Genomic DNA, 20,233 nt, shown 5'->3' on the forward strand with positions numbered 1-20,233 from the left:
CCTTCTAGTCCTATTTAGTCCTTAAGTAACGAGTCTACAAATTCAGTCACCATTCTTAGGGAAAAGCTCACAAAAAAAGTTCTATAAACAAATTGAATGCACACAGTTCCTTGTTTACCTTAAGCAGACTTTGAGGCAGTTTTGATTCAGAAGTATGCAGACATGTTGCTCAGCTTAATTTGTTTTTAATTAGGATTCTGTCTTAAAAAAATTCATTTGCAGCCTTGCATGCCTTAAACATGCTTATTTTTAAACTCTCAAATTTAAAAAGAAAAGTAGACAAATAGTTCAACAAATACAACTGCATGTTTTGTGGATTTTATGCCTTTGCAGAATTTGGATTTTGTTTTGTTTTGTTTTGTTTTTTGCAGTCTGGGGTGAGATGGGGGTCTGCTGGAAGTTTTAATTTAATCAGAGAAGTTCTGAAACAGATGGGGTTATGAATTAATGTAGCTTTATTTAATTTTGGAAGAAAACTAATCCCACACAGTTTAAAAACCAACTTCAAAAAAGATTCTCTGAAATTTATCTAAAACGTTTTGAAAATAACTTCAGTATCACTACACAAGTATGAACTGACAGAACTGGGGAATTTTTGAGCATACATGCATACATCTGTATATGAAGAACTACATACAAATTGGCTAACGCAAATTTTAAGAGTCATCCTAATTAATATTAAAAATCCGAAGTGAAAATTTGATAAGTGAAAGTAGGTCAGCATTGTTAAAAGAAAAAAAAAGTATTTGTAATACACTTTCATGAAACTTGTTTCCTGAAAAACTGCTTGGCTAGCAGATTTAAATAGAAGCTTTCTTTAAAGGAAAGAATAGGTCAAAGAATTTTTTAATTTCCTATGTGTTCAAGGTATGAAAAATCACCTTCACTTGCAAAAGTTCATTACTGGAAAAATCCTCAAAATATTTAATCGAAGTAGAGCTAGTGTGAAGTAGAGTTCTCGTTTCTGTTTGGGGCAATTTTTTTTATCCCTTTGCTCTTGAATAGTGTCAGTTATATGCAGAGACAGCTCATAGTAGTTAAAATGCTGATCAAATAATTTCTTTAGAACAGGAATTATTTTCACTTGAAAATAATAATTATTTTCACTTGAAAATCTGAAATTAGTTTATTGCTCAAATAAATGGAAATGGAAGTAAGAAGAAAGCTTAATTACTCTGATTAGTGTAACTACCATATATGGATAAAACAGATGTCAGGCCTTCAATTTTCTGCAGATTATTTTCACTAGAATCACCCTCAAATAACAAACCAAATAAAATGCAGGCTGAATGTTTGAGTGTGAATAAACCTCACAATACATTATTCCATTCAAAGAGATTAACAATAAAATATTACTGAAGAAAAGAGAACATTACTGAGAAAATAATTATCACCTGCATATAGTATTCCAGTGTAACAAAGCCTGATCCAGCTACATCAACAGACATGAAGTTATGGAGGGTTTTGAGAAGTTGTGTCACAGATGGCACTGGCCAAGGCTGTGCTGCTGATAACATGAATCTGCGCCAGTCAATCAGTTCTGTGTTCATACTGAATGCAGTTGCCAGATTTTGTAACTATAAAAAGAAAATAATACATGTTTTCAAATATGTATGCATAAAGGTACATAAATATGTAAGGTTTTACAGCAAGATTTCAAAGATCTATAAAGAATCAGGAGCTATTTCTACTTCATCTTTGTCTACATAGTGTAGCTACATCGATACATTTATGAAAATTACAGCTCATAGTTACTTTATAGTATCTCCAATGCAAGCACAGCCATAATTCTACTTAGTAAATAAGAGCCTTTGTATAGTAAAAACCTGAGGTATCCCACTGCCTTCACGTACTTGTGCACCATATCCTCATGAGAGAAGCATTTGAGGATTACCCCAAACTGCTTCCCTCAAACATAAACACATAAAGCGACCACCTCCCACCTCTTCCTACCTTCAGTGAGGTTTGGAAGTAACAAATCTGGCACAGTTTATTTATCACTGCTGCTGTAATGTGAATTTACTGGGCTTCTCTATACAATTTTCTGCTTCGCATAAACACTTCTTAATCAAATGACTGATTTGCCCCAGACTGGAGTTCCAAAAGAAGGAAATATATTTACATGGATCAGGGCCTTTTACAGACTGAGTGAATTTAATTGTGTAGATGCCATCTGCCAAATATTGGCAGGTATAGCACTGCTTTCTATAATCTGAAACCTAATTTGAAATTCTACTGTCACCCACTGAAATGATGAAATGGTGAGTTCAGTTCAGAACAGCTTGTGCAGAATAAACATACACAGTACTCTATGCTTCGTTTGTTTCCTTTGGCATAGAAATTACGGCTTTCACTATAAATGTACAAGTCTCCTTTTAAAGCCATGCTATTAAGGAAACTCTTTCAAGGGAAACAAACAAACAAAAAAATAGCACTTACAAGCACGAAGAGTTATTAAGGAATAAAGAACACTGAGGTATACACACGTGCTCTATTAACAGATTGAATGTTTGACTTGTATTTTCCCATTATAACTAATTTCTTGTTTTGAGATCAGATTTTTCATACACTGAGGATAGCTATGACTAGTTTTCACAAAATTCAATCACTCAGCAATTTTTAAATGGGTTAATCATGCAATTCATCTGTTTGAACAATAGTTCAATAAAGCTGTTTCTCCCATCTAAAGTCCAGTTAAGACCTTCACGTGAATTGTGACTTCATCTCAGAAATAATTATCAAAATATGCTAAAACTAGCATATGCTAGTTTTTCATTCCATATGCTTACCAGGAACATCCCAAAGTAAAATTAACAGAGTTCTGTGATGAAAGGTTAGGGAAGGTTAGATAACAATTTTTAATATTTCTAAGTCTGAAAATCTTGGGTAAGAGAATTTAAGGTCATGCAGCTCCAGAGTTTATTCTCCTTTCTTTGAACAAAGAACATAAACTGTCTTACTTTAACACCTCTAAGAGAATTTTCCACTGTCTCTGAAGAAGTGATGTGATTTGAAAATTGTAAATAAATACAGTTCTGATGCCTTTTGTTACTGGCACAGCATCGTCTAGAATCTTTCTCTAAAGAAACATAAGATTTTTTATGGAAAAATTGATAATAGTGCATAATTGACTTTGTCAGAGGAACGGTAATGCTGCATTTTCTACACCAATACTTCTGTTGAAGTGAAAGTAGGTGTTAACTTACATCTGTAAGTGTTAGGTTCATCCATGCATCAGGAAGGTAATTTGTTCCAAGATTTGAATTAGTCAGATTTATAAAAATGTCAATAAATACTTCCTTTTGTATGAAACCTAGTAAAATAAAAGTTGATATAAAAATTATTTTTGCTTTTTTAAATAGTCTCACTTTGCTAAAGGGAATCTACTTTTTTAAATTTTAATGATCATACCAGAAACCTATTTGTTCTGCTATTCTGTAATATTCATAATGTTAATATATTTGAAACCAAACGTAATATTTTCTCATTCAAAATAAACCATTGGTGAGGCACTGCGCTGTCTGCCCAGAGAGGTTCTGTAAATCCCGTCCCAGGAGGCACTCAAAACTGGGTTGGATGGAATCCTGGGCAGTCTGCTCTGGTGAGTGGGAACCAGCCCACAACAGGGGGTTCAACTGGATGGGCTGTAAGAACCACTCCAACCTAAGTCATTTTATGTGGGGCCTGCATAATAGCAAAATGACAAATATTCCACAAACCGCAGCTTGAGACTTGTCTTGACCTCCTTTGTGGTCTCTAATCCACACTCCGAGTCTACACTGTCAGTTAAAAATGTGTGAATACAAATGCCAGTCACACGTTCTGTGCATTCAGTATCTACCAACATTTTCTTTTACTGTGCTGTACTTTAATTAATTGTATATTTACCTCAACTCTAAAAAGTAATCAGAGGCTAGAGAATAAGATGGTAAACACAGAACACTGTTAAAATTTGAAGTGAAAATTAATTGCTTAAAGAGTTTCAAAGAATGTGTTCGTGGTAGTTAGATAAATAGCTCTGCATTTTATTTTAAAGAAATCACAACATAAACTCATATATATGACATATATATTGATAATAAAACCAATTTGTTTTGTAAAATGGGATTGGCTTACAAGCAAACAAAATCTTTTAACTTCATGTGCATTATTAAAACATAAAACTATGCATGCCAAAATACAGCATACAGTAGACCAATACGAGTCTGTCCAATCAGAAATGGACTTTCCTTGATCAGAGGTTCACTGTAAAATCTCTGCAGTAAAGACTAAAAAAAAAAAAGTAAAAAAGTTTCAAATGATCTAAATTTTGAGAGACTAAGCTGATTTGGTCTGGCTGTGATCACTTCCACAATGTCAATACGTTTTCAGACTACAATTAAAAGCAAACACAACCAGTAAAATACAAGAATGAAAAAGTGGCTTGTTTGGTTTTTTTTGTTTTGTTTTTTGTTTTTTTCTTACTGCAGCTAAATTTTGTCCTTCTGAAAATGAGCCGTTGTGCACATTCTGTGGCTTAGATATAGAATTCATCTTTGAAGTGGAAGAGAGAAGTGAAAATTAAGTTTACGAAGAAACATTTAAGTGTCAGGAACATTAAGAATGTGTTTGAACATTCATTTGATAGTGTGAGCATTCAAAGTCCTGTGGAAAATTTGAATTAGTAGGAACGGAACCTCTTCTGTTTGCTTTCAATATGAAAATCAGGAGTGAAACTCTCAGTACATTTTAATATTGAAGAAAACCTCGGAGAGGAAAAAATGCAGGTTTGGAAATCTTGAGTTCTACTGATACAGGAAGAAAGAAGAGAAAAACATCTGGACTCTAAGCCTTATGGTCTCACATAAATTTCAGCATGAAAACAAAAACTGAGAAAAATACTGGCAAAGTAATAGTAATAATCTGACAATCTTCCACCTTCTGAAAGTTTTTGAGTTACCTATTTTGAGAAAGAAGACCTTTTTAAAATCATGTGACTTAGGTCATTACTGAAACACAGTTGTTGATTTATGTATTTAAGGTGACCAGTAACTTGTAAAGGACCAACAGAAAGCACTTTCTGACTTCCTGGGGTATGGCTTAAACACTTCTAGTGCAAGGCCATCACTATGACAATCAAAGGTGGGTATCAGAAAGTATGATATCCTGTCCTCTCACGGGTTAGTCCTGCTTCGCTGACAAACCAGCCTACCTTTCCTGCAAGAACATTTTGGCTACAAAACTTATTTTTGACAAGCTTGTTAAAGTGAGCTCGCTTTTTTATGACTTGGCACAATGCATTTGCAAACCTAGCAGGCATAAAAGGATTCCTGAGAGGGGCCCCAGTTCATCTTTATCATCTTGATGGCCACTGCTGTCTTGAGACTGCAACCTTTGGATGAGTGCACTTACCCCCCTGAGTAGTTGGTTCTACTCTAAGTAACTAAACATTTTCAAAATATATCCAAGAAACATTTGAGGGACAAGAAAATCAACAAACTTGAATGAAGAGACAGTGTCTAAAGTGGGAGAACTGGAGATTAAACTGGAGATTAAAACTTTAATCACTGTTTATATTGTATTGTCTAACACGTAAGGACATAGTTTAAAGGTAACTTTAACCTTAGTTGATGTAAGCTTGTGGCAAATCAGTGAGATACTCAAGCCCTCTTAGGTGATCTGTAGCATTTGCTCAATTTTCTTTTTCTGTGGTAAATGTGAGTTACTTTCTCTCTGCTACATATAGAATTGCTGATGTATTGTATGATAGTTTCTTAATTACCTCCTTATGAAGTCTCCTGATGTGGAAAAATTCCACAGTGTCATTCAATTGGTATAGTAGTTCAAAAAATTTCAAGTATAGTATAAGGGAATACCTCATCATGATGTGCTTAGGGAGGACTAGGAAGGTTCAAAAGAGATCCCTCATAAGCATGTTAAAAATAAATTTCAAATAACTGTCTTCAATTCAGTCTTCAATATTAAGTCTAGATTTAATGTGTTTATTTCTATGTTATACTGGAAAGAACTTTTTAAAAATATCACATCGTATTACAAGACAAAAGACAATTAGTCAGTTTTCTTCATAGATTGCTAAGGCCACAGAGCTGCTGTACAGTCATGGTGAGATGTGAGTGGGTAGCTGCACAGATGGTGCTGAGAAAGAAGACTGTCATTCCCAAATGGGGCTCTGCAAGTGGTAGGAGGAGATAATGTCCTCCGGGTAGAATGAGAAAACAAGTCCAGAATCTTCTTTGTCCATTTAACAATAATGGTTTCAAAACATGTATGCTTTTTACAATATCTTTTCATTAATTCCAAAAGGAAAGAACAACAGATCTTTGTTGAATGACGTAAATAGAAAACAAACTTATTCAATATGTTGATATTCTTAACAAGAAAGGATCGAAAACATTATGGAAGAGGAATTAGTATTCAGTAAGTGTTAGAATAATTGAAGAGATTTGAGGAAACCAGTAATTAAATACAACTAGAAGCAAATCAAAGTGCACTGAGGAAACAGACTGCAAAAATTACTACATTTATTATACTGCAGATAAAATCAATCTTGAAAGGACATCAGGTACTTTGGAATACAGAATTAGAATTCAAAATGAACTTTACACATTCGAGGTAAAGCCTGGGATGAAAAGAACACATCCAATTAGAATAAATGTTAAGTGCTACACTGTACTGAAATAATGCACTGCATAAATGTCACAGAGGGAGTCATACTACCAAAGTAACAGTTCTGTAGAAAAGCTTTAGGGATTTTAGTTGATTACAATATCATCAAAAAGTATATGGGAAGAAATTTGAAATAATATTTGCAGTGTTTAGGTTTCTGTTGACAGACAATCTTGGAATCTGAAGATCTTGATGGATGTATAGAAACTAAGCAAGAATCATCACAGAGTTAAAAAGTGACCTGAGAGACAATATTATAAGACTTCTGCTATTTTTATCTAGAAATGGAAGGCCATGAGAAAATAACAATAGCTATTCAACTAAAACAAAGCATTACAAAGAACACAGTAATAAACTCTTCTCCGTAGGTAACATCAGGAAGGATGATAGCAGATCATTTTTATCTTCAGCAAAATTCTTCAGATAGTTATAAAAAGCAAGAGAATATTTTAACAAACCTATGAAGAGAGGCAGATATTGACTACAGGTTGTCTGTCTTGGTCCTATTTCACTGCAAATCTTTCAATACCTCTTACTTTTTGTGATACTAAGATTTCATTGGCAAGGGCAGTTTACCCATTATATTCAATCCTAACACCAAAAATGGTGATGTTGCACTTATGCATCGCAAAAGTGTCTTCAGAATTATAGATTCAAAATCTACTTTTATTTGTTACTTCAGATTTTGTCCTCTGCTCTTGGACTTCCTAAGTAATATTTCCAAATATTTTCCATTCTTATCATAGCTAGAACTTTTCCATTTGAAACTTCAAAGGAAAAAATCTGGCATTATAAAACTTAAAGAGAAAATCCTTGGAAACAGCTATGCAATACATCTAATAAGGCACGCCCTATAATATATATCCTGTTGCTTATTAGATAAAATATATAGGAACATTTTTGTTATCTGGGAAATCACAAATGCACATATTTCAATGATCTTTTATAATCTACCATATAATATGCAGTACTGATCTTTTGTTCAGTAACTGAAAGTTAATTCTACTTGTGGATTAAGATATTTTAAAGAGGTAAGTACTCAAACACATTCTGTTTCTGACATATACAACTACTTAGACCTAGAAGTAGCATGAATACATATGCAAAAATAGAAAAGTTATATGTAAGTGTCACACCCTGTGCAATTACTAGACTTCTTATATCAAAAGCAGAGTGTTAATCTCAGTTTAGAAAAGGATTGACTTAAAGGTCAAAGACTTCAAATTTATTTACCCCAAATTATTTTTAGTTCATCAGTTTGGGCATAACTAAGAAAAGCCTTTAACAATTTCTTACTAGTTTTCTTTAAACATATTCTGCTGGGATGCTTTTCAGTGACTGGAACTGAGCAGAAAGTTTCATTCAGAACATGAAGATAGTAGCAAATTATGACACCAGAAAATTCTCTGAACAGCAATCATCTTCAACTCCAATGTTAGAAAGATACAGCATTCTTATTCTAGTCCTCACTGAAATATTTTTACATGAAAATTAAATGGTTTAAGCTATGAAGTACATTACTCATATCCTGGTTGCAAGAGCATGTGCTATGGGAAGTCTGATTTACGCAATTAATTATCAGCAGTGGACTACAGAACTACCTAAGAAGTCTTTACGTCATAGTACCTTGTACTATGTAGAAAGGTCTTCTGAAGGACAAGTCTGACAAGAAACTTGAAATGTCATGTTAAACTCTATTTCTAAGAGATTTAGAAGTAGTAATACACTCAGATATGGAGAGAAGTCATTATTCTTAACTCAGAGGCTAAGGATGCCAAGCAATCATTTGACAGCAATCATGCACTGATTTCCCACACATTTAACAAAGGAAACTAATGGTTTTCAGAATGAATAAAACTTCCTGAACTATTAAAGATAAGGGCTAAATTAAGTGGATATAATGTATCAGTGGCTTAGATTAAATACAACAAAGGATCAGGTAATTATGACTCATCCTCTCTGAATGTAGCCTCTCTGCTGTAGACACGGTCACAACGTACTGCATATTTTTCGTTCATTACTTTCAGATTTGTAAGAAATCTAGAAAAGAAGGACAAGTATAAAAAGCTACCAGTGATTCAACAGAGCACAGAAAGAAAAGCTATTTTTAAAAATAACTGTAGTACTTTATGGAAAAGATGGAAATTTTACAGTCATTAATCATACAGTCATTAATTAATAAAGATATATTGGTAAATTGTTCATAGATGTTATAAGAACGATTTTGAAGGAAAACATCTAATCACTTTCACTCTGAGTCTCCAAATGAAACTCAGAGGAGCAAACTGATCTTTCATTTATCGTCATATCATTTGCCTGTGGCGTACTATTTTTCTGACAAATAATATTCCACAAATTAATAGCTTCTCAGGGGTCAAATTTTTCAATATCCGGAGAATTCATCTGGATTGTCATAAGATCTGTCATCACACTTTCAGAAATTAGTTTAGAGTGCAGATGCATCACGATGAATTCCATTTGACTGAAGCTTTGCTCTGTTTCAGCTGAGCTTGCTGGCAGAGTTAGGATCAGATCTACCAATGCCAGGATATTGGGATACTTCTTTGAATAATGTGCATTCACTGAATCCCATGTCAAGGTCTGGATGTTCTGAAATCTATAAAGCAAAGTAAAAGTTATAGAATTATGCCTATTACTGGATGTATTTTCACAATCCTTTTAAGTAAGTCAAAAAAACAGGTGCAAGTGCAGGATTCTTATTACCTGTTATAAAGCTCTAATTTCAGCATGCTCCATTCAGTTCCAACTTCACTGATCTTCACACTAGCAGCTTCTAGTATGGCTTCATAATGTTTACTCAAGACAGATACTTCCTTTTCACCAAATTCTATAACAGAGGGAAAACAATATATCAGTTGTTAAAAAAAAAAAAAGTCAAACAAGCACTTCTTCAGCAAGCCATTATCACAGTTCTATACCTTGTTTCACTTTCTCAGGCCATAGTTTAAAACTTCCAATAAGAGTTGCTTTCAAGACATCTTGATTAGCATCACAGAAACAATCACTTAATCTCTTCACCAAATCACTCAGTACTTTGGTTCGTACTGCTGAAATATTTCCATTTCCAACAAGCTGGTGACCATGAAAATACTGAATGGTCTCCGTCAAGCGTTCCTTTGGACCAGCTCTGAAAGGTACAATGTACAAAACAATATATACTACTCTTTTGCTATATTGTAAAAGATTGTAATTCCATTGTTAGAAATGTCAGACCTTGTTTGATACATTTGGAGCGTTTCCACAGTTGACTGCGTGGTAGCAAATATATCTGCAATCGAGGAATTGTGATCCAGAGTAACACACAACAGAATGTTGAGGACATTGATGACATCCAATAAGAAGTGGGAAAACTTGACTACCTCCATTTTCCGAAGGAGATACAATAGGCCTTTGACTTTCTGCCTATTTGAGGTCCTTGAATCTCCTTCAATCTGGAAATCAAAACAGTAATAGAACGTGTCAGGAAGATGGGTCAAAGTTAACCACAGCAATTAATTTTTCTGAAACAGACGTCCAATTTTTAAATCAGTTACCTTATTCAGATGTAGAACAAATGCAGGATAACCTTTAAGGAGAATCTGTAGAGCTGTCTGTAGGCGAGGAAGCCACTGGGATCCTCCAATGCGAGATGGAATAGCTGGATGTAAATTGATGGCTTCATATATAGCTTTGAGATTATTCTTATTTAGAGTAGAGTTGTGATAAAAGTAGTACATATTTCTCAAGCCACTGGTTAAGATACTGTATAGCTGAATGTTTTCCAGTGCTCCCTTGTAAGCCAGCCTTAGGCGGTGAGCAAAACAATGCACAGACTGTACACAAGGTTGAATTTCCCTCACGAGATTAGCTACTCCATCATTTTGACCAGTCATTACACCTGTCCCATTGCTTCCAAATCCAACTAATTTTCTTGAGCAGTCTTGACTTGCCAAGCTAAGCTGAAGATTTATTTGAAATGTTTCCTCAATTGCACTTTTTATAGTTGAAGCATCATTGTTTTGAACAGGTTGAACCCCAACAATCTGGCAGTGAACTTTTCCTTCATTTGCAAAGCGCACATAGACAACCACCACTGATTTGAATATACTATCTGTGAATTCATCACTGATAAGAGAAAAGAATTTACAATTCTCCAGTTTCTCTTTTAGAGATATTCTTTCTACTTCAGCCATAAAATGTATAAACATTCTTACTGACTTTTCATTTCTGAATCCAGAACCAATGTCTGTTCCTTTCGCATCACCTAGTTCACAGATCCAGTCCAAGTCTGTAAAGGGCCAACCAGATTTAGCAATCGCATGGCATGATCTAAAAGTACCTTCTACTCTTCCTATTGTTATGGAGTTCATACTCTTCAACATCTGCTCAGCAGAAACTGTATTTGGTGAAGCAGTACTGGCAGCTTCCATGCAGGTAGCCCAAGCATGAGCTTCACTGTTCTGGTGTATATTTATAAATTCCAGTTTGAAGTCATCAGTGCCAGAACAAAAATTATGAATGCTTTCCCCCAGGTCCACATTATGCTTGCGACACAATGCACAGAACATTATTCCCCTTTCATCATCATATTTTAACCAGGAGTATTTTGTCAGCCATATTTTTGGAAACTGGCGATTCTTCTTTATTCTTGGATGTTCCAAAGCTTTCTTTTCCTTCCCTCTGTCATCAACTTCTCTCTTGCTAGAAGAATTACTCCTGCCTTTAAATTGCTTCAGTGCTCTTATGGCTATAATTTAGAAAAAAACAACTAGATATAAAATGGTTTTTATTTAATAAATGATCAATTTTACTTTTTATTTTCATTCCATATTTATTCTTTTAATTTGGGAATAGATTGTGATTCTCAAGGTCATAAAAAGAAACAAGTGAAAACAAGATCTTCAACATCACTTGGACAGCTCCCAGGACCTTTCTAAGAAATGTTTTGGTTTGAAATAAAAAGGTTTTGATTACAGATTTTTTTTTTTTTTTTTTTTTTTTTTTTTTAACTAGCATAGATATGTCAAAATTTGCAACCAGTAAAATGCAGCAGCATCAAAATCATTATTAAAATAGAGAAAAACTGTCAGGGAATAGAATTCAGAATTGTCTTTTAGGAAAAACATCTTCAGAAGACAATACTGATTTAACAAGCCTGTTACTATACCCATTATGACTAACAGAAAAATTTACTTGGAGCAATTGCAAAAATACATAATCAAACATCTGTCACAGAATGAATAAGGTGCATATTTAAGTGATCTGATGTTCTTATGTATATATATATAGGTACATATATATATATATAATTCTGCTGCTTTGAGAAAGAACTGCATAAGTTTCACTTTTTGTTCTGAAAATTGAGACACATTCAAAGCACTGAGGTTGTGCTCAGCATTGTTTTTCCAAATTGTTATTAAGATGGTCATTCTCATATTTTGTAATTGCATAAGCAAACATTTTTGAAAATTTTCTGTCTGGACCTCATGAATCTTCTACTTTTGGCAGGTAATTTAATAATTCTTTTAATAGGTAGTTGCAATAAGGTCATGAATTCGAAAAGAAGGCAGTCACATAATTTGGACTAATTCCAAGTAGAATTGAAGCAATAAAAGTTGAAATCTATTTATTGGGGAAAAAAAAAAAAAAAAAAAACAAAACAAAACAAACAAAAAAAAACCAACAAAAACAAACAAATAAAAAAAAAAAAGTAAAGCATTGAGGAAATGACCTAATAACAACCTCCCATCCTCCTTTTGGTTTGTACCTCAAGAGGTACAACTAACATTTAATAACAAATAACCAAGACGCAATTAACATTTACATTAAGACAATCATAGAAAGGAAAAAGTCTCCTTGTACCTCATTCTTTTTTTATTGTACAAGGGGTAAATTTTCATGTAGGCACTGTAGAATTTCTGAGAACTATTTGTTCCCATTATATTATCATCATCCTGAAGTGTCACAATATTAAATATATACATATTAGGAACATGCAGTTCAGATACATCTCTATTGTGAGCAATTCTTCGAAAGGCAGCAAAGTAATAGAAATAAATACATGTGATATACTTATTGTTCCCAATCTATTAACACAATAAACCTAAACTGAAATGTTTACAATTAGAAAATAAATTAAAAAAAAAGAAACAAGTGTTATAGTTTGGTCAGCAACTATCTTCTGTGATTGACAAATCTGGAATCACACTGATGAAAATTACTATTCACGTCTTAGTAGACCATTTCAGATTTTATAAAGGCATTTTAAGCAATTTTTGGATATGAGATATAAAATTCCCTGAAGTTTGACTGAAGATTGTTACAGACAAATAATCTGTTCTCTAATCCAGAATGGATTGCTCACAAAGATTGTTGCTGTGAAAAAAATACACTTTAAAATTCCTTTGTGAAATTCACTCATAAACGGAAGAAAAAAGCCTGGGATAGAATCTATTTTGATTGTATTGTATTATTGACTTGTAAAACATTACCAAAATTGGATTCTATTAAACACCGTTAGCATAATCTTCAGAAATTTCAGATGCATGCTAATAGCAATGACAGTAGATGGGTCATATGAAGAATGTAGTACTAGAGAGAATGTAAGAAGATGGTATCTGATGGTTAGTTTAATTTTGTTCATTATAACAGACAGCATGCAAAGAGACTGTAGAAGAAAGAAAAAAAAAATTTGTTAGCAGCTCCATTTCAGACCTGCCACAGGGGAACACTCCGAAGGCAAGATATTGAAGCACTGCTAATAAAATGATCAAAGGAGTTAGTGAGGTTAACAAATACTGCTGGGTTACCCTGAACTGCAGCAACACCACTCATAATAATAGAAGAAAATGTTTAAATATTTCCTTATCAAATGAAAAACCACATCAGTAGGTAGGAAGGTCCAGCAAAGGTCACATTTTTTGTCCATCGATGCTTAGAATGCTGAGTAATATGCCTCCATGGAGAACCAAGTGTACAGGATAGAACAAAGATGTCTATGATGTATCAGCAGCTCTTAAATACTTTGAATTCCTAGGGAACACAGAACTATTTATAATTTTTATAATATTTCCTTTGTTAGTACCTAGTCATTTTAAATTACATTGGTAATTCCATTTTTTTTTAAATTGTCAATTTATTATGTAATTGAAAAGATATCCTTTTGACATTTACCAAATGTCCTGTGAGGAAACTGGTTGCATGTTTAGTTCTCCTTATCTAATAATCTTTCCTTTTTACTCTTTGTTTTACTCGGGCATGTAGCTGCTAACAGCTTCAATGCCGGTGTGTGGGATACTTCATTGTATTCTCTGTTTTGTTTGGTGGGAGACTAATGACTAAAGAGGCATGTATTTTCTGTTGGGCATTGTATTGAACAAGGAGAGACAAAAGAATGGAAAGAAATTTTCCCAATTTTCTAAGGGAGGAATGATTTAACTCTTCAGGTTGTGTTTGGGTACTGAAAAGGTCTGGTTGTCTTAGGGAAATCTGGGATTCTTGGTGTGAACGATATAGCCTACTAGCAATAAAATCATTATCTGAGCTTCTTGATTTTGGAACTTCTAATAGTCTTAAAAAAACTTACCTTTCAAACTAGTCCATAAGAAAAATTTTGTTTTGTTTCGTTGTTTCATTGTTTTAGTGAATATAATATGAAAAAGACAATTTTGTAGAAATACTTAATTTTGTATTTTTTGCTAGCTATTACACATGCACAATAAAAATACTCATTCTCTGTCTCAAAAACATTAAGAATCTTACAGATTGTATTAGAAAAAAAATAGTATTAGATATTTTAATTAACGAAGAAATTACATGAAAACAGAACAACTCTCTTAAAGTGAATTACCAGTCCAAGCTGGTATCTTAGACAGTGTGTTTTACCTCTAGGACACTATCTAATGATTCTAAGTGTACAGACTTTCAGTTTCACATGGCATTACATGTACAACATTGCCTGCTACTTTAACCTCTGCAGAGGATTTTGAAATGCTTATACACCTACTCTTATACTATAAGCAGAATGATAACTGTTTCTCTACAGAAACTCTAAACAATTTTCTGCTAAACATTTGTTCATTTGAGTGCTTGTTCCATCTTATGGAATTTCTCTATAATATACATGACATGAAGGATTAAATTCAACTTCATTGTACCTCTGTGGTCTTGCTATATTGAAAGAGTTGAATTCAAAACTATAAGTACAGGCTTACGTATTCTGTTTCACAGTCTTGCACAAAAGTTACAATTATAATATGGAACACAGTAATAATTAAACCTTCTGTGTATGTGCTTAACTACCTGCTATCTCAGTTTAAAACTGCCTTACTAAATTATTATCATTTTTACAGCAGTATTAATTTTTGATAGAAAGTATTTTTAAGTGTCCTAAGCCAAAAGTTCCCATAATTAGAGAGTAGGTAAACAATATACTTGCAAAGAAAAATACATATGGGTTAATACTTGCAAATCCCCCTAGACAACTGACAGAAACTGACCTGAAGAATATAATGGTGAACATCTATAATAGATCCTCTGTAATAATTTCATAAAAATACCGGCTTCTTCAATAGTATGTTTTAAAATAATACCACTTAGTTGTTCACTGAGCTCTGAATCAGTAAATGAGTTAAAGACTTGTATTTACAAGGTATGATATGTAACACTCTTAGAAAATCATACTGCATACAGATATGTGCTAGGAGAATCATAGAATCATAGAATTGCTCAGGTTGGAAAAGACCTTAAAGATCATCAAGTGCAACCACAACCTAACCATACTGCCTAACTCTAACAGCCCGCCACTAAATCATGTCCCTGTGCACCACATCCAAATAGTTCTAAAACACAACCGGGGATGGTTGCTAAACCAACTCCCTGGGGAGCCTATTCCAGTGCTTAACAACCCTTTCTGTAAAGAACCCTTTCTTTATAACCAACCTATTAAGAACATTAAGAACATTGTCTTGAGAATATAACAAGCCCATAACAAAGATACTAAAAGATTTCAAGTGGTCCGGTATGTCATATTTTACTATTCTATACAGGGGCTTTCCTTCTAAATATAGCACAATTGTTTATTGTGATATGATCTTTAACAATATAGGTGACTAATGTTCGTTACCCCTGGCAGTTACTTTAAATTTCAGTTGCACAACTAGCAGCTTTTCAGCAGTGAAAAATAAATTTTTATCTTACCTTTTGGTGCCACTTGTAGAAAATGTTTATGAAGTGTGGTAAGTTGTGAAATAGTTAAAGTACTACTTTCAGAAGTCTCTATTAGTGGAACTCGTGGTGGAGGAACAGGGTCAGGAATCAATTTTACATCACTGCTGATGAAGAAATCTGTTTCTTCTAAATTCATTTCATACTGGATTTTGCTAGAACTTTCAATATGGTGCCGTCCTACCTCAATCAGCTTTTCTACACTGCAAAAATATAAATGCAGAAAGCAATTATTTTTCATAGAGGATACTAATAACAGATTCAATTTTTAGCATTTTTAACGTGCTCTGAAGCAATAATTACAAATCCCTTGTGCATTCAGTACTTAGCAAAATTGTTATCAAGTGTATTCTTCCTATGGTTGCAAGTAGTTTTTAGCCTGATAAGAAATTTATGCTAATGGTAGCTACAGAAGAGACCAGATAGAAAAACATGAAAGGATGAAACTCTTTATTATTAAATTTTAGGGACAGTGCATACATGTTCCATTTGTAATCATCTTTTAGGCTATCTCAATGTCTTGCCCTCTGCTCTGCCAATAAATAAATCCTGGATAGAGCACTTTCCAGGGTAGCATTCTGATGGAGCATATGGACTCCTGTTTAAAATGTGATGGCATAGTCATACTGTCCAACACATGCTATCTTTGTGTATGTCTTTGGGTGTCACTGCTGTTGTCAGGAGAGCCAACAGAACAAGCTAGCACATATAGTTCAGACACTTTGAGCGACTGCCTGTTAGAGCTTTCACATCCTACATTTCTGTTTCCTGTCTTGGGCCTACCTTGCAGTGTACCTTCTAGCACTGTCCAAAGTATGGTTTAAAAGTTACTACAAGCCAAAAGCACCAAAAACATTTTCCTAAAGGCAAAGTGATACTTTTGAAAGGTATAATGGAGAATGAAATACTTCAGTGATGTGGACATAGACAGATGGCCTAAGGGTCATATAGCAGCCCCAAGTATATTTTAAATACTAGGACAATAAAATAGCCAAGGTTAGGATTATTTTTTTCAATCAACCTTGAAATATTTTTGATAAAAGTTACACACAATGGTAATAACAGCAGGTAGAGATTTCCAGCATGTGTGTAGCACAGGGGAAAAAAAAAAAACAAAAAACAAAAAACAAAAAAAAAAACAACTCCCCACACAAAAAATCAACCCACAACCCCAAGTGACAGAACCCACTGAAATGGTGATACTGCTAAAAAGCAAAATATCCAGGTGTCTGCTGATGCTCAAAAATCTGCTAAATCCTTAGTCTGGAAAAACAGAAGGATTGTGGGGTAACATCTGACTATAATAATAGTCAGCAGAACCTGCTAATCATCCAAGAAACACGTCATTACTATTCAGCTATTTAATTTAAAATTAAATTCTAGCACATTAAATGTAATTATTATCTTCTACATACATTTTGCATATTATTTGTTTCTATATAAACATCTTTACTAGCCCTTAATTTAAAATTATATTTCTGTTCAAAACTGGATTTACATTACCTTGACATTTCTGCCAGGAACCTTGCTCCCAGCCACTTTTCCATATCTTTATAAGCTTCTTCTGCTTTCATTGTTAACTCTTCAACATATGCTAAAGCTTTTTCTTTTATAAGTTTTAGTCGAGTTTTTGTAGCTTTCTCTGTTAAAATATTATTATTATTATAAGTAATAATAATTTTTAATTACATTTTAAATTATTTTTTAAATAATTTTAAGCATCTGAAGTTTAACACAATAATCCATATATAGGCAGCAAAATTTTTCTTTAGGTTCTCAGAATTTTGAACTACTTTCAGAATCATCCTAGTTGGACCATGTGTTCTACAAAAGTGTGCATTCTATAAGCATAAGAATCCACAAGGTAAAAAGTATCTTGATAAAAATGAAGCAGAGCTTCAGGGGATGTTTAAACATACATGACATAAAACAAAATGCTACATAGCAATCAGATCTAGAAGATTAATGATGTGAGTGTATCATGATACAGATACATTTTAAATAAAACATTTCTAATCATTATATTTGTTACTCATAATGAAAATATTTTCTTCATCTTTACCCTAGCTTCCAGCTGTTTAAAATCAAGCTCATTGTTTTCTTGATTGTTTGTTTGTTTGTTTCCTGAAGCTTCCTACACATGCCTATTTCACACTCTAATTCTCAGTTTGCATTAGAAAAGAGTTTGGTTAATGAGCACTAAGAAAATAATCTCTATCAAAATTATGCTAAGTACTCACATTACATTTTTTAAAACTTTGAGAATTTCAAAATTCAGAATGGGAAGAACTGAGAGTCTCTCACTAATACAGAAAATGAGTAAATGTTACAATGTCAGAAGGGAAAAGGATATCAAGCAGATGAAAAGACAGCTTGGGTAATGCATTGACAGAGACATGGAACAGGCACTGAAAGGCATTAAGAGCCTTAGAAAGGAAGAATAAGAGAAGAGTACCAGAATCTATATATTGTTATCAATCTTGAAAATTAGCAAATTCTGTGTTCAACTTTGTTTCAATTAGTGTATTTAGCATTCTATACTGTAGAAGCTTGACTATCACAATACCTAAATTGGGAAGAACGATCAACACCAAATAGAAACATACCCTCATGTTTCAGGGCAGCAAAGTATTCTTGCTGTATTTTAAGTGTCAGTTTTTGTTTCTTCAGTTCTTCAGGGGTTAAAGGAACTGGACTGCCTTCAGCTGCTGAGGCAGTAGAAGAAGGTCCTGCAAAAAAAATAGTCTCCCTCAAAATCTTTGGACTTTGGTGGTAAATTTGTGTCTGCACACAGGCACTCATAAGACATTTTTGAAATGTTACTTTCCATCTTACTTGATATGATCCTTCATGAGCATACAAATACAAGGTTACTGAGACTGCTTCTGTTAATGTAGCAGGAAGATTTCTTCACATATGATCTACGTTTGCAAGACGTGCTAAGACTGCATAAAACCACTCCAACATATTCATTTGTTTTAAAAATTAAAAAATTTAAAACAACTCTCTAAAATGTATTTCTGAATGGAACATCATTGTTGAATACAATTGTCTCTGTCGTGAGTCAAAACAGATCGTTTGACCTTAAAATTTACCATTTTATAACAACTTGCACATAAACAAGCTTACTCTGAGTGATAGGTGTTCCTTCTGGAGAAAATCTTGCTTTAACCTACATAGCTACGTATAGATATTATAAAGGTATTATTTTATTATGTTGCTTTGAAGGTTGCATGAAATTCCACATGAAAGATTTCATATCAACTTTCGAAGTTCCATTTTGACCATTAATTCTTAAAAAATAGCAACAATATCACATATAACTAAAGAAACCCAACAGTCATTTAACAGCTTTTGCATTCCTTTATGACTATCAACTTTTCACACTTTTATATCACATTTAAAATTTCAAGGAAAAAATTAAATGCAAATTAAATGTCATAGGTTATCCCTTTTCATATGATTGTCATATCTATGTTTCAGTAATTTCAAGCAGTCCTATAACAAAGTCAGTATTTCAAATACCTTTCTTTTTAGTAGGTGATTTGGGGGATTTTTTGGTGTCTTTGGCATCCTTCCCAGTAGACCTGCTTGACATTGTCTGAGAAGACTTCAGATCTTCTTTCACTTGTAGCTGCTTTTCTCCTTCTTCCTTCACTTCTTTTGACTGTACTTCTGCTCTTACCTATATACCATATTCACACAGTCAAATAAATGTTATCAATACTATGCAATTACTGTTTTAGATAGACTAAATTTACTGCAACTACTTGCTATGACAAACATATATAATTAAGAGATATTTTAAGTAATATATTGATTATGTTATGATTATTTATCAAAAAATAAAATTATACTGAAAAAATTAAACACAATAACAGTAGTTCTAATTCTTGTAACCTCACTAACTTCACTGAAGGGAAAAGTGTGAAATATAAGAATCAGATGTGAAATCTAAGAATGTAAGCTACTATAAGAGTGCAAAAGTCTATGTGTTTTAAAATGACCAAAATGAAAAAAAACCAACCTTGAAACCAACAATCTGAAAAGCAACATGTTGTATTAAATTATGTATAGAAGAGAATGTTAACACAGCTTTTGAAGTTGTGAAAGTTTTGAGTAAAAGTCGCATCCCATGATGTAACATGTCCTTTTCATATTTCTATTGAGGAATAAGGGAAAAGTTTATCATGGAAAAAGCAAATATATAGAACCAACATTCAAAGTATTTGATAGTGTGCAGAATGAAAATACAAAGGCACTGCAGATCTGATAATATACAGGTCTTAACACCATTCATACAGAAATGCAAATATTTTCAATGGAAATATAGTAGATGACG

The 20,233-nt window shown here is 33.3% G+C and overlaps 1 protein-coding gene across 1 annotated transcript in view; it reads right to left on the reverse strand.

Annotated features, from left to right (window-relative positions):
• Positions 1-8,904: 8,904 nt before the first annotated feature.
• The window catches only part of SPEF2 (sperm flagellar 2), a gene marked incomplete at both ends in the record, with an annotated part of 47,493 nt that continues 36,164 nt past the window's right edge, over positions 8,905-20,233 (reverse strand). Inside the window, 10 exon segments of the mRNA XM_079548318.1 lie at positions 8,905-9,033; positions 9,037-9,283; positions 9,391-9,514; positions 9,606-9,814; positions 9,901-10,118; positions 10,221-11,413; positions 15,865-16,094; positions 17,395-17,533; positions 18,498-18,620; positions 19,417-19,576. Coding sequence (XP_079404444.1) covers positions 8,905-9,033; positions 9,037-9,283; positions 9,391-9,514; positions 9,606-9,814; positions 9,901-10,118; positions 10,221-11,413; positions 15,865-16,094; positions 17,395-17,533; positions 18,498-18,620; positions 19,417-19,576 — 2,772 coding nt within the window.

The sequence above is a fragment of the Tetrao urogallus genome (genome assembly GCF_951394365.1).
Source record: "Tetrao urogallus genome assembly, chromosome: Z".
NCBI classification, from domain to species: Eukaryota; Metazoa; Chordata; class Aves; order Galliformes; family Phasianidae; genus Tetrao; species Tetrao urogallus.